The following is a 14721-nucleotide window of genomic DNA, read 5'->3' on the forward strand; positions in this document are numbered from 1 at the left end:
TATAGCTCGGTCACGTCCTTGTTACCTACAAGGAAAACCAGCATGATAACTATATACGGTTTGAGAGAGGATCTGAGAGGGGTGGCAACATTTCCAGCAACACTGAAAACCCTCTCGGATGGTGCGCTCGTTGCATTAACGCTCACGTACTTGCGTGCGACTCTGGCGAGCAAAGGGAATCTCTCCCGGTTGTTGCTCCACCATGTCAGTGGGTTTTCTTCAGGGTGGATGCGTTCCTCCTGCAGGTAGCGAGTGAGCTCCAGCTCGGCTCAAACTCTCTTCAGGACGGTTGCAGAAGCAGTGCTTGTCCGGGACTTCAGCAGGTCTCCGAGCGTTTATTATTATTTTTTTGCCGCTGGTGGCAGCTCTGTCTCGGCCAAGGACTCTGGCTGCGCAGCAGCTGACGTACTGAAAACCAAAGCGCTCCCAAAGGAGCGAAGTAACGTTTCGTTTTGATACCAGTGCAGCCATCCTTCTCAACATGCATCATTGAGTTGAACCAAGTTCAGTAATCGCGGTGGCCCATGATGCAGCGCGGTGGGCTTCTTCATATTGCGATATTTCATTTTTGCGGTTACCGCGACAGCCCTACTCCTACACCTATCTCCTGCTTTAGCTTGTGATAGAAAACAGACGGTGAAACTCTAGGATTAAAAAAGCCTAACAGATCTACGTCACACCGTCACTAACATTCATGGACTCACCCATCTTGACCCTTTACAGGAAACAGCGGAGAACGTCTTGGCTAGTAGAAGCTTACTGTTAGCGTTAGCAACTCCACCACACAGCAGAACTCCTCCAGGCTTGTGGTATTTGTAGAGATAAAACATCAAAATTGCAGACCAGACAGAGCCAGTGATAGAGTTGTGTTGCTGTTAGCCAATCAGAGGAGAGATGGCCAAATATCAGGAAGTAAGACTCCAAATCCTGTCGTCTGAAGCTACTTTCTCCTCTGGCTGAATTGGCCTTGCTGAAACGGATGCACTGGAGCTATTTTTCCCCAGAGTGTGACTCACAGGCATTCATTCTTACTAGAGACCGCTGCAAATGTATTTGTATGAGCAAAGTTTAAGGCCCTTGACTGTTGATGCAAAGTTGATGTGAAATGAGTTGATTTAAGGGTCTGGTTTGATTTGACCGTCAGTCAAATGTTGTTCATTTTATTGGCCGTAGAGCTAAAAATACTCACACAAAACAATGGATGAAACAAACTGAAGACTAACATCATATGAAATATAAAGGATGCGCGACTGCTGCAATGCTTGAAGACATTTATCACATGTACTTTTTAGTCTCGATGAAAGGTTTAAACCAGTGTGTTTGTATAATATTCCTCCTGCAGGCAGCTTGTGTGCCGGTGATGCTGAGTAATGGCTGGGAGCTTCCCTTCTCAGAAATTATCGACTGGAAAACGGCAGCTGTGATTGGGGATGAGAGACTGCTGCTGCAGGTAGACGTGTTGAACTTATCAGATGTCGATTTGCATACAAACACTGTTTTTATTACACAGACACAAATGGTTTCAAATAAAGCAGCAATTTTCAGAGGCTTTTGATGAAATGGCCATTTTGATTTTAACTTGAGAGGGTGCTCGCTGCAGAACCACAAAGGCGGAGCTGCATCATAAGGTGGAGCTGCACCAGAGTCAGCCCCGCCCATTCACGCAAACTCAGCCTAGCCCACTGACTTCCGTTTTTGTTTTCAACTTTATCGCAAACTGACCTGACCCACATGAATTACGGCTGTTACTAGTTTACAGTCGTTAATGCTATGTTCTATGCTCCAATTAAACAAGATAAATATAACTTGCTACATGACAAAGACTGAATATATCTCGAAATGAAAAGGTTTCTTTCAGCAAATATCTGCCCACAGCCGGTCTAACAGAAATGGTGTATAACAGCATTACAGACTTTTGAATGGGCTTTGGTAGTCTAGTGGTGAGATCGTCTGAGTTAAGTTTTGCTTTCCCCTCAGCTGATGCTGGTTCGATTCTCGGTGGGGTCGTCAGCAATCTATTTAGCCAGCTGAAACATTTAATTTGTTTATATTTTAGTTGTAATGTTTATTTTCAGGAAAATATTTATGTCTGTAAAAGTTCTTTGAATTTGGTCGTTCCTAAACAGCATTTTAGTTGAAACTCTGCTCACAAATGGACTCACACTGGCTAAATAAACGAATAAATAAATAAAAAAACACATTAGTCATTATATGTTAAACTGTATACCAGTAAATTGTTGTAAACATAGTACTGGCAAGTGTAGCTAGAAATGAAGAAAAGAGGTTGTACACTACCTAAAACTTACAGTAATGGGAGGCGAACCTGCACAAAACTGCATGTAAACCTGACTCCATAACCACTACACCACCACATCTGTTATAACTCATGCGGCGTTACATCTAATTGTGCTGCCTAGTGTGTCTCTGAGATGGGCTGTATGGTTTTTCAGCGGTGTCTCAGTAGAGGTCATTTCAGAAATAATTTGTCAGAAAATTCACAGAATATCCAGATTTGAGAACCAAGACCAGACCCGCTTCGGGGGAGGAGACCAAATTGAAGCTGAGATGGGAGGAAAATGCATGAATGAGGCTAAAAATTGCTTTGGCATGCTTCTTATGAGGAAATGACAATATAACATGATTAAAAGTTCCAAAAGTTAGATTTTCAATTATATGGAACCTTTACAAAAACTGTTCAATTAACTTCTCAACTCCATCCTCAATCTTGCATTTTTTAGCTATAACACCCTCTTTGGTTCCAGAATGCTATCAAGTCTGACAACTGGAAGGAATTGGACTGACTCTGATGGAATGGGCGGGGCTGATTCTGGAATGGGCGGGGCTGACTCTGGTGCAGCTCCACCTTCTGGTGCAGCTCCGCCTTTGTGGTTCTGCAGCGAGCACCACTTGTTTAACTTTGGTGTTTAGAGGCTCGTATTTATGAGTCCTCCTTGTGTACTTAACTACTACGGTCTTTTCAAGTTACTTCAAAGCTGGGTCAGACTGAATGTCACTCACCAGTTTTCATTGTAGACGGTTTATTTTATGTTCTAAAAGGGTGTGTATTGGCAGGGATCTGGTGATACGATTTATGTCACACTACAGGGGAGACCATATGATATATTGTGGCATGAAAAGCCAGAAATTAGCAATTTTAAAATGAAATTTAATTGTAAAACTCAGGCCAGATGCTTCTAAGGGTCAATCCCAATACTCACACTGCGCCCTGTGGTCCTCGGTGAAGTGCACTTGGAGGAAGTGCGCAGTCAGGCTTTGAGTGTGTAATACACAAGTGTGTAAACAAAAGTCGAATTGGGACAGGGACTGTTGCGTCATCGACCATGACGCATGCTGGGATGCTGCTTGCCGTTTGTGCTACTTTAAAAAAAATCTATATTAACTCATTAACTGCCATTGACAACAAAATCGCCATTTGCATTTTTTACTGTGTGGGCGTCGGAACAAGCCCCTTCACCATGAGAACAAACATCCCAGCTCTAAAGCTGATCTCCATCCGTGTACGTCATGTTCATGTGACTAGAAAGCAGAAAATCCATGTGTTAGGAGATCGTTTTGGGCCGCAGCTGTAAAAAAAAGTGAGGCGCAAACCGGAAAAGCTTCTGCCGATCACAATTTGACAACGGATTATGAAGAAAGGATAACGCTCGAAACGTGCAGATTCTTCCTGATGTAAGAGGTGAGTCTCCGCTTTGTTTTGGTTGTTTTGGCGTCGACATCATCATCGTGCGCAACGTTATGTGACTCTTAAAAAAACAGTGAAAACGCTGAAAAACGCTGGCAGTGAATGAGTTACCAACTTTCAAACAAAACATTGACAAAATTTTCATTCATTGCTGTCCACATTAAATCTTAGTTTAAAACATTTAGAGCATCAATAAATGTCATTAATCGTCCTAAAATTACCTTCTTTCGCTTGGAAATAGATATTTTTAGAAAAGACAATTGAGCCGTTGGTCCGCCTTCTTCTAAACATTCCTACGCAGCAATGGATTGTGGGTAATACCTTCGCCCAAGTCCGTACTGATGTGGACTTGGGGAAAGTGCATATTAAGGGTGAAAAGGGGGCATGGTCAACTTCCACACTTGAGAATCGGGACACCCCACACACTCGCACCCCTGAACACAGTGTGCAAGAGGGGAGGTGTGAGTATCGGGATTGGGCCTTTGACTCATTCAGGATTATTGCAAGATCAGTCTGTCAGAATGAAGGCGCTACAACTGCTGCCTTCTAGCAGTCGGAGTTTGAATTGCACCTCACAAAAGAAGAACATTCAATGTGAATTTTCTGCAAAAAATCGATACACTGACTGCTTCAATGTATCATTTCAGTATCCTAACACGAATTATCGCGATATATCAGTGTAAGGATATTTTCTTACATCCCTGTGTTCTGATGTTTAATTGGAGTGAAACACGTTCCTGGCATGTCTCTCTGCTGTCTCAGATTCCATCAACGGTGCGCTCCATCCACCAGGACAAGATTCTGTCCCTCAGACAACAGACGCAGTTTTTATGGGAGGCTTATTTCAATTCTGTGGAGAAGATAGTGCTAACAACCCTGGAGGTATGTATACACACACACACACTAACACACACACACACATTATATTTAAGCTTCAGGATTCTACAGGAATTACTTTAAAAAGACTTGTTGTAGATTGCACTTAACTTAGTCTCTTCTCTTGAATATAAATACATCTAGATCAAAACAAAACAAGTAAACCTTCCAAGTACAGTTAAGTGTTAATGACTTCAGTAAAGTCACTTGTTTCTCTTCGCCTTCAGACTGTGTTCATATAAAGTGACATTAAAATGCTTCAGATTAGATTAAATAAGGATGACATCCGTTGTGGAGCTGCGTTGTTTTTAGGCTGCATCTTGCAGGTTTGGCTATCAATCATGTCAATAGTTTGTTGCTGTCAAGGTCCGTTTATCAGGTTTCTGTGCAGCAAATGCCAGACTATCATGCTGCTCTGTGGTTAGAATTACAAACAGCCACAGATGAGAGCAGAGAGGAATGAAAATTGATAAGGGTGCAGGGCAGAGCAGCAGATAGAATGTATGAGATTCCTGAGAGTAAAAGAGGCTTTTAACATCGTTCTGAGTCGACCTGTAAACATAGTTAAGCACTCGTGCTTCTCTAAACTCCTCTATCACAGGTTTATCTCTACATGTCAAAGTGCTAGACCTTGAAACCTGAATTAGTAGCTAAATTACTAGAGTGGCAGCAGGAGTAGATCAGTTTTCAAACTTGTCTCAATTTTATGTTACATGTGAGCCTATAAGCCAGCAGTCGTTTGAACTACTAGTTTCCATCTTAGAATAATTTCACAGACATTTGATCTTAAAGGTCAGAAGCAGGTAAGTGTGGAGCTGAGGTGTTCTCCTTTAGCGAGGCTAGCATCATCATGTTTTCCTGTGAATGTTATTTATTTTTACAATTTAAAAAGACGTAGACAAGGTCTGATTTGTTCTGTAACCAGTCATTTTATTAAAACATCCTTCTGGTTGTTCTGAGGGGTTAAGGTGGAGGTTATTGATGCCCGTAGCCTTTAAAGTCACAGATTCAAAATCTCATCTTATAGTTAGAAATCTCAACGTAACTGGAGTAAAAGCTGAGTAAACAGCTTTTGTACTTCTGTAAAATATCTATTTAATGTATAATTATGTGGAAAACTAAAGCTGGAATTATATATCTTAATTCCCTTTGTTGTGTCTTTCTGTGAATAAAAACCTAATTCAGATGTTTGTTAAACGTGTATTAAAGTATTTTGGGTAGATTATGAGCTGCTTTTTAACAGATGGACCAAATATTGAACTTGTGAAGCTCAACCAAAAATAACCTGTCTTTGTAGAAAACAATAAAAGGAGAGAGAACTGATTAAACGGGAGGATTTGTGGTTTACAATAAAACACGACATCCCAAAATAACCTCAGTCTCTAGACTCCTGGTTTATTTTCTCTAACTTCCGTCGTTGATTTGAGAATCTGTTTCTAAACCATGTTCATATGTTTTGGTGAATTTCCTCCGCTCTCCTGTAAATCTAGATCATCCAGGATCGGGTGTTGGAGCACTGGTCAAGGAGCAGCCTGATGTGGAACAGTCTTCCTGGTGGACTCTTTGCGCTGCCTCAGTACTCTACCTCCCTCAGAGACTTCCCCTTCTACTACGCTAAACTGGGTCAGGAACATAACACTTCACATGGTGTATGAGCCAGGTTTGGTTAGGCACATTTATGTTTATGAAACTTGATGGACGCGTCACGGTTTCTGGTTGTCCAGAACATCAAACACCTCAGGAGCACCAAGGAATTACTGCTAACCCTAAAACTGCCCAAATAGATGTCTGCCAAGGCTGCCCGTTGTCACAGATCTTGTTAGCCATAACTTTTATGGACATGATTTCTAGAGGCAGCCAAGGTGTTTAGGGGATCTGTTTTGGTGGCCTGAAGATCAGGTCTCTCAGATTATGTGGTCCTGTTGGCTTCATCAGAACATGATCTCCAGCTTTCGCTGGAGAGGTTCACAGCTGAGTGTGAAGCTGCTGGGATGAGAATCAGCTTCTCCAAACCTGAGACCATGGTCTTGAGTCGGACAAGGGTAGAATGCCTTCTTCTGGGTCAGGGGTGAGTTCCTGGCTCAAGTTCTCGGGGTGAGGGAAAGATGTAGCGTGAGATTGACGGGCGGATTGGTGCTGCGTCTGCAGTGATGCAGGCGTTGTAACGAATAAAGAGTGAGCCACTCAGTTTTAACGCAACAGTCATTCCTCACGTAGAACTGCTTTATATTTCTCCCGTCTTCTGTTGGTTTTAGTTGGAGGCGTGCTGAAATTGGTAGGTAAAGCACACACAGGTATGTGGCTAGGTCACAAGACGTGCTCCACAGAAAACTGTTTTTAACTGTTGAGCAAGTTTTGGTTCCAGACCCGTTCCACACACACTTGTTTCATCTCTGTTGATTGTTCTGTGAGGAACCTTGGTGTAAAACATGTAAAGTCCTTCTAAAACTTACTGATTTCTGTTTCTTCAAGCCTAAAACTCACAGAAGAATGACTTTAGTTTTCTCCCACAGGTATCAAACCAAACCCCAAGTTTACAGCAATCATCCATGTGGTCACCCCACTGGTCTCCCTATCCCAACCCGTGATGAAGCTGCTTGTGGCTGTGGCCAAATCTCAGTACTGTGCTCAGGTGACTAGTTTCACTCCATCCTGATGTCGAGTTGTGTTGTCTCCGTTTCCTGTTGTGGTGTTTATAGTGTGCTGCTTTGAAGTCGTTTGGGAGACAGTTCCTAAAATAGACAAATGGAGCAGGTTGTCTTCATCACATCCTCGTCTTCATGCAGGTTTATGAATATGGAGATGAACTTTATTACTCTTCATTTGTGAACATCTGTTTTGACATGTTTGCATAAATGCATAGACACAAAAGTGAGTTTAAAGATGTTTGATTGAAAGGTGCGGCTGAACGCTTGTCTGACTCTGATCCTTTGTGCAGGTGATAATTCTGTGGAACTGTGACAAAGCTCTTCCTGCCAAGCACCGCTGGCCCGCCACTGCGGTGCCCCTAGTTGTCATAGAGGGAGAGAACAAGGTAGGGATCGTACGAGATGTAAAGCTGTTATAACGACAGATCGCCGCTACGAGGTGGAAGCCGACAGTCATGTAGGAGGTTTCCAGTGTAACAGCTGTTATTATTCCATTGTTGTTCTTTTCTATCATCTAATATCGTATAATACAAGATAAAAAATACAGGAAGCACTTTAAGCTAAGCTAAGCTGCCGCCATGTTGCTGACAGTTTTAAACGCAGCGGGGAGTAAATTACATTAAATCAGCGATTTTCAGAAAGAGATTGAATCATAGCTGTAGACACAGTACACTCATGAAACCACCAGGAAATGCTAAATAATGTCCAGTTTGTTGTTTGAATACTCCTGTCACTGACAGAACAGAGCCATCTTAAACAAAACCATGCTTCTATGTCCAAGGGCCCACTCAACGTCCTGCTGTTAAAAACTTAGTCCACAACAAGTCAAAATGTCCACAGTCCAACAAAATATAAAACCTTCAAATGTCCTTCTGATGTGTCTGTTAGCCTAGCTTCTGTTAGCGTCCTCATATTAGCCTCAACCTTTTATAGCGCCGATCCTGATGTGTGAGCTTTGGTCAACATCGTACCTGATATAACAGGTGAAGGGTCACACCCCACCCCATAAAACAAAGCTTTATTGGCCAATGGGTTTAAAGCGCCGCCCCCTGTTCTTAATTGTGTAGCTTGAATCAATTCCGTTGCGGTAAATTGTTGAGAGGTGCATCAAACAGCAAATGCCTCACAGTTTTTGATCACGTGACTCGACCCCTTGTGGTCTGCTTCTGCAGGCTGGTTAAGAAGTTTTGGGACTGGGGGATCGCTGCGTGTCAGGAACCCTTTAACCTAGTTCATAGTTCACACTCACACTCACACACATACACGTACATGTACTGATGGAGATGTTGTCCTTTTGTTCTTCGGCGTTGGTGTGTCAATGTGGTGAATCAGTTCTCTGCCAGGACAGCAGAGGGCGTAACGTGTTCTGGGGTACCCTGCCATCATTGCGGTCGCCTCTAGTGCGTTTATGTTTTAGAATTCGTTCTCCTCCACCTCTTCATGCAGTCACCACCTCCAAACCCACGTTTACCGTCATTTCTTTCCACGAATAAAATGCTTGCTGTGTACTCTTCAGCGTCTTGACCAATCACAGGCTTGCGGACTCCGTCGCTTTTGACGGATAGTTAGAAAATTGGGCTCTACTCCGTCGGTGTACCTGTGGGAACACGGATACTGTCTCAGGACCTGCAGAAGGAGAAATGTTAACTAGGCTTTAACATTAGATGAGAACGTTTAGTTATTTCACTTCTGACATCACAGCACAATGTGTCATGTGACTGACGCGCACAGACATGTTGCTGTTGATGCTCAGATATCACATCGTGCTGCTCTACTTCCATGTTATATGTGTGTGTGTGTGTGTGTGTGTGTGTGTGTGTGTGTGTGTGTGTGTGTGTAGGTGATCAGCAGTCGCTTTCTTCCCTACGACACCATCCCCACCGAGGCTGTTTTCAGCCTGGATGAAGACACGGTTCTCTCCACCACTGAGGTCCGTCTCCCACTAAACCACGTTAACGGTCTTTTGCTTGATTGGTTTCTCTGGATGTGACAAAGCTGCGTGCCTGTTCTCTCCGTCCCTCCCTCTGATCCAGGTGGACTTTGCCCTCACGGTGTGGCAGAGTTTCCCTGACCGCCTCGTTGGTTACCCGGCCCGCAGCCATTTCTGGGACAGCAACAAGGAGCGGTGGGGCTACACATCCAAATGGACCAACGACTACTCCATGGTGCTGACGGGGGCTGCCGTCTATCACAAGTACCGACCCTGTTCTCTGGCTCTAACACCAACCGTGCCGCCGTCTCTCTTCTCACTCCGTCGCTCTTCTCCCACAGGTACTACCACTACCTGTACACCACCTACCTTCCAGCCAGTCTGAGGACCATGGTGGACCAGATGTCAAACTGCGAGGACATCCTGATGAATTTTCTTGTCTCCTCAGTAACTAAACTACCCCCCATCAAGGTCACCCAAAAGAAACAATACAAGGAAACCATGATGGGCCAGGTGAGTGTGATCCCTTCACACGCAGGTGTAGCTCAGAGCTGGTGTTGAGGCTGAACAAGCACAAATGGTGTTTACTGGTTAGTTGTTCATCTACTCTGTATCATCACAGACTGCAGCGTCTCACTTGTTTTCATCCCCTCCACCCCCACAGAACTCCAGAGCTTCCCGCTGGGCCGACCCGGACCATTTTGCCCAGCGTCAGACCTGCATGAACAAGTTTGCCAACTGGTTTGGCACCATGCCTCTCGTCCATTCTCAGATGAGGCTGGACCCAGTCCTGTTCAAAGACCAGGTGTCTATATTGAGAAAGAAATACAGGGAAATCGAGAGACTATAACCCTCCTGAGGCCCCCCCACCCCACCCCACCCCCGCTCTGTGAACACAGAAGGTGAAGAGCGAGGGGGCGGACATGTAGATGCGTGCAGCGTGGAGCTGAACTGGAACAGGTCCAGGGAACGTGGAGGTAAAATCATGTGGAGAGCTTGTCCTCTACTTTCTGCTCTCATGGGGTCGGGGGGTCGCTCAGACGCCTCATGAGTAACCCTAACTCTAACTACACCTGAGTTCAGGTGGAAAGGACGGCTCGCTGCATCAGCGACCCAACAGAGACAAACATGACTGTTCAGCTTTGGACACGATGCATACTCGTGAGAGTTTTTACTGAAATAACAATCTGAAGAGGATAACACTATTTTTGATTGTGTTTAGCTATTTTTATACAGTGACTGAATGGCCAGCGCTACTTTATTTCCGTCATAAAGAAAACCTGTGTGTATGTGTGTGTGTGTGTGTGTGTGTGGGGGGGGGGGGGGGGGGGGGGGGGGAATAGTTGATCTGACAGTGCCTCACCAATAATCCAACCATGTTAGGATCCGATCGTCTGACATAAAGACTTGGTTCTGATTTGACACCTTCATCCTGCTGCTTTGTCAGTTTTCCAGACTTTAACAAGGATAAGTCATCGTGTGCCATTCTAAAGGGTTTATTCTGGTGAAATGATGTGCCCACGTTCACATCACACAGCTAGATGTCTTAACCATTCGTGGAGATGGTTTTGTTTTTCATTATTTTTCACTCTGAAGGATTTATTTGACGAGCCAGATCAGGTGTTAGAACAGCATCCCGTGTGGTGCCTTGCAAAAGAAGACGCTCTCTAAAGCAGGAACCACTGCAAAATCCATGGAAGGATTGGCTTTTCCCTCTTTTATCTTTAGGTTAATGAGATTTCTTTATTTCCTCTCACCGCCGGTGTACCGTAAACCCAGCTGCATTATGCTGGGGCAGATTTGGCAGCAGCAGATCAGAACCTTGCATGGATCCAGCACCGCTGTGAGACTGTTTTATTATAACGACTTTTAGAGCGTAAAGGAGCTACAGGAACTCCAGGTTCTGTAAAGATCCCTTGGATTTGTTGGGATGTGTTGATTCTCATCTTTAAATCTGATGATTTGATTAGTTTTTGTTGTTTCCTGATAGATGAAGGCATTGAATTAGTTTTTCTTTTCTGATGAATCTGAGGAACACGCCTCCTTTTCAGATCTGTACACGAGCACAAAGCAGTCCGAACATAAAGCTGGGATGTTAACCAGGTGATCTTGTAATGTTTTAGTTCTGAAGACCAACCAGCAGATTGTTTTTGTGTCCCATCAGATCATCCACCGCACGGCTGTTCCGACACAAGGTTCAGCAGCCTCGGCGTGAAGAGCCGATGGTTTTAGCTAACCTCATTCACAGAACCTTGCGTGTGCCAAGAGAACTTCTGCGGTTTGGTTTTATTTTTAGAAACGCCACACATCCCTCTCTTAATTGGCCGTGATGAAACAACGTGAGACTAGAAAAACGGAGGCTTGTGAGGGATGGAGTGCTCCCCAGGTAGGAGTAGGGCTGGGTGGCGTTCTTCATTTCTGGGAATGTGCTTTTGGCTTAAAAGCAAATAAATAATCTGAGCTCAGCAAACATGCTGCTGCCAGAACGACTAAAACATTTTAAAAATGAACTCTGCAGCTCAGAGGATGGCATTTGCTGCTTTTCCTTGTTTGAGTTGATGTTTCAGAGGCCAGGTGGTTCCATTCATGTGCCTTCAGAGGAAATACACATAGGACTTTATTTTTATCTGCCTTGTGCAAAAACAACAACAAGCTAAATGTTAACTTCTGATAGAATGACACTACTGGATGCTTCTGGCTCACATCCTGTTTGATCCCAATGTGCCTGGATTTTCCCTGCTCAAGGACACTGTTGGCTCCATCGGCCAAAGCCTCTCTCCCCTCACACATCCCAACACAACATTCATCACAGACTGACGCCTGCACAACTACATTTATAGACTTTAATCATGGAAAGATACTGAAAGGAAAAATTGATTTTATGAAACAAATGGAAACAGATTAATCAAATAAAATGTTTTGATATAAACCAACTATTTGTGTCTGATTTTGATTGTTTTTATAATAAATATAATAAACAGTGCTGTAAATATGTTTGTATTGTTTCTTTTTGTCATCTTTAACTGTTTCAAACCAGCAAAAGACATTTTATATCATTGATTAATATAATGTAGTATCTGGGAAGCAGCTACCCAAACTAAACCTATGTGATAAAATAGTTGCCTCCCTTATTAAATCATTACCCAGCTGTCATTAACTGCATGAGTTAAGTTTCAGCAGCCACACCCAGGTCTAGCTCGATTAGGTAATGGTTTCGGCAAAAGCTGACAATAAGGCTAAAGGATTTCGCATTGAGCCTGTCATAAAGAAAGACCCCGAGCCTTTGGCCTCACCTGGTTCAGGTCCGGGTTCATGATTCAATTCAATTCAAAGATGCTTCATTAATCCCAGAGGGAAATAAGAGAAATTCACAGAAAGAAAGGTGTGCACAAATTCCCTCCATGGGAGAGCACCATGACCGAAACGTCCGCTGACCAAAAACACAAAGGCTGGGCGCTCACTTGCCAAACGGTTAAAAGCTAAAACGTTATTGATTTACAATTTGTTTATGTCTATTTCCACAAACCTCAATACAAATGAATGCGTAATAAAAAGTGAATTTTGAAGTTTATCTGGTATACAACTAAACTGCATTTCAGAAAAAGACAGCATCGGTCAGGTGTTGGTGTGATGGTCTGGGGCTGCTTCATGACCACATGCTGTAACAATTCAACTCTGAAGAAGAATGTTTGACCTTTGACCTTAAACTCAATAATACCTAGCTGCAGACCCTCTCCAAACATGCCCCCGGCCAAACGCCCTTTGACCTTACTCCTGCTGGAAACATTTCCAATATGGCTGACTTCAAGCAAGAGGGAGTCTTATCAGGAGAAAACAATACAGTCCAATTAAGGTTGGCAGTTATATTTATATATGTCTACATATATATAACTAACCCTCTCCCTGGGCAGCCACCTTACCGTGGTGGAGGGGTTTGAGTGTCTCAATGATCCTAGGAGCCAAGTTGTCTGAGGCTTTCTGACTCTGGTAGGGTCATGGGAAACAGGTCCTAGGTGAGGGATCAGACAATGAGCAGCCCGAAGGCCTCTTATGATGAATTATATAAATGGAAACCGTGTTCCCTCGCCCAGACATGGGTCACCCGGGCCCCATCTGGAGCCAGGCCTGGAGGTGGGGCACGTTAGCGAGTGCCTGGTGGCCGGGCTTTCACCCATGGAGCCCGGCCAGGCACAACCCGAAGAGGAAACATGGGTCCCCCTTCCCATGGGGTCACCACTCGTGGGAGGGGCCAAAGGGGTCAGGTGCAGTGTGTGACGGGTGGTAGTCGAAGGCGGGGACCTTGGCGGTCTGATCCTCGGCTACAGAAGCTGGCTCTTGGCACATGGAATATCACCTCTCTGGTGGGGAAGGAGCCTGAGTTGGTGTGTGAGGTTGAGAGGTTCCGACTAGATATACTGTAGTCGAACTCACCTCAAAGCATGGTTCTGGCTCTGGAACCAGTTTCCTTGAGAGGGGTTGGACTTTCTACCACTCTGGAGTTGCTCCCACTGAGAGGCGCCAAGCAGGGGTGGGCATACTAGTTGCCCCCATCTTGGTGCCTGTACGTTGGGGTTTACCCCGGTGAATGAGAGGGTAGCCTCCTTCCGCCTACGTGTGGGGGGACGGGTTCTGACTGTGGTCTGTGCTTATGCACCAAACTACAGTTCAGACTACCCACCCTTTTTGGAGACCTTGGAGGGAGTGCTGGAGAGCGCTCCTTCCGGTGGCTCCCTCATTCTGCTGGGGGACTTTAACGCTCACGTGGGCAACGACAGTGAGACCTGGAGAGGTGTGGTTGGGAGGAACGGCCCCTCCGATCTGAATTCGAGTAGTGTTTTGTTATTGGACTTCTGTGCCAGTCATGGATTGTCCATAATGAACACCATGTTCAGACATAAAGGTGTCCATATGTGCTCTTGGCACCAGGATACCTTAGGCCGCAGCTCGATGATCGACTTTGTTGTTGTTTTGTCTGACCTGCGGCCGCATGTCTTGGACACTCGAGTGAAGAGAGGGGCGGAGCTGTCAACTGACCACTACCTGTTGATGAGTTGGCACAGATGGTGGGGGAGGATGCCGGTCAGACCAGGCAGGCCCAAACGTATCACGAGGGTCTGCTGGGAACGTCTGGCAGAGTCTCCTGTCAGAAGGAGCTTCAATTCCCACCTCCGACAGAACTTCCAAAATGTTCCGGGGGAGGCAGGGGACAATGAGTCTGAATGGACCCTGTTCTGTGCTTCCATTGTTGAGGCGGCCGACTGGAGCTGTGGTCGCAGGATCGTCGGTGCCTGTCGTGGTGGCAACCCCCGAACCCGCTAGTGGACACCGGCGGTTAGGGATGCTGTCAAGCTGAAGAAAGAGTCCTATCAGGTCTTTTTGGCCTGTGGCAGTACGCTACCAACACTATCTATAGTGGGGACGGTGTGCTGCTGACCTCTACTCAGGACGTTGTGGATCGTGGGCAGAATACTTCGAAGACCTTCTCAATCCCACCGACATGTCTTCCAGTAAGGAAGCAGAGTCTGGGGACTTTGGGTTGGCCTCTCAAATCTCTGGTGCGGAGG

At 45.0% G+C, this 14721-nt stretch overlaps 1 protein-coding gene across 1 annotated transcript in view; it reads left to right on the plus strand.

Moving 5' to 3' along the window:
• LOC139070038 (exostosin-1a-like) overlaps positions 1 to 10162 on the plus strand; it is a 41633-nt gene extending 31471 nt beyond the window's left edge. The window contains exons 3-11 of the mRNA XM_070551614.1: positions 1343 to 1450; positions 4466 to 4585; positions 6070 to 6202; positions 7093 to 7211; positions 7518 to 7613; positions 9068 to 9157; positions 9261 to 9421; positions 9499 to 9670; positions 9822 to 10162. Coding sequence (XP_070407715.1) covers positions 1343 to 1450; positions 4466 to 4585; positions 6070 to 6202; positions 7093 to 7211; positions 7518 to 7613; positions 9068 to 9157; positions 9261 to 9421; positions 9499 to 9670; positions 9822 to 10007 — 1185 coding nt within the window. The 3' untranslated portion in view covers positions 10008 to 10162. The remainder of the gene's footprint in view (positions 1 to 1342; positions 1451 to 4465; positions 4586 to 6069; positions 6203 to 7092; positions 7212 to 7517; positions 7614 to 9067; positions 9158 to 9260; positions 9422 to 9498; positions 9671 to 9821) is intronic.
• Positions 10163 to 14721: the final 4559 nt, after the last annotated feature.

Source organism: Nothobranchius furzeri, chromosome 5, assembly GCF_043380555.1.
Source record: "Nothobranchius furzeri strain GRZ-AD chromosome 5, NfurGRZ-RIMD1, whole genome shotgun sequence".
Classification (NCBI taxonomy): domain Eukaryota; kingdom Metazoa; phylum Chordata; class Actinopteri; order Cyprinodontiformes; family Nothobranchiidae; genus Nothobranchius; species Nothobranchius furzeri.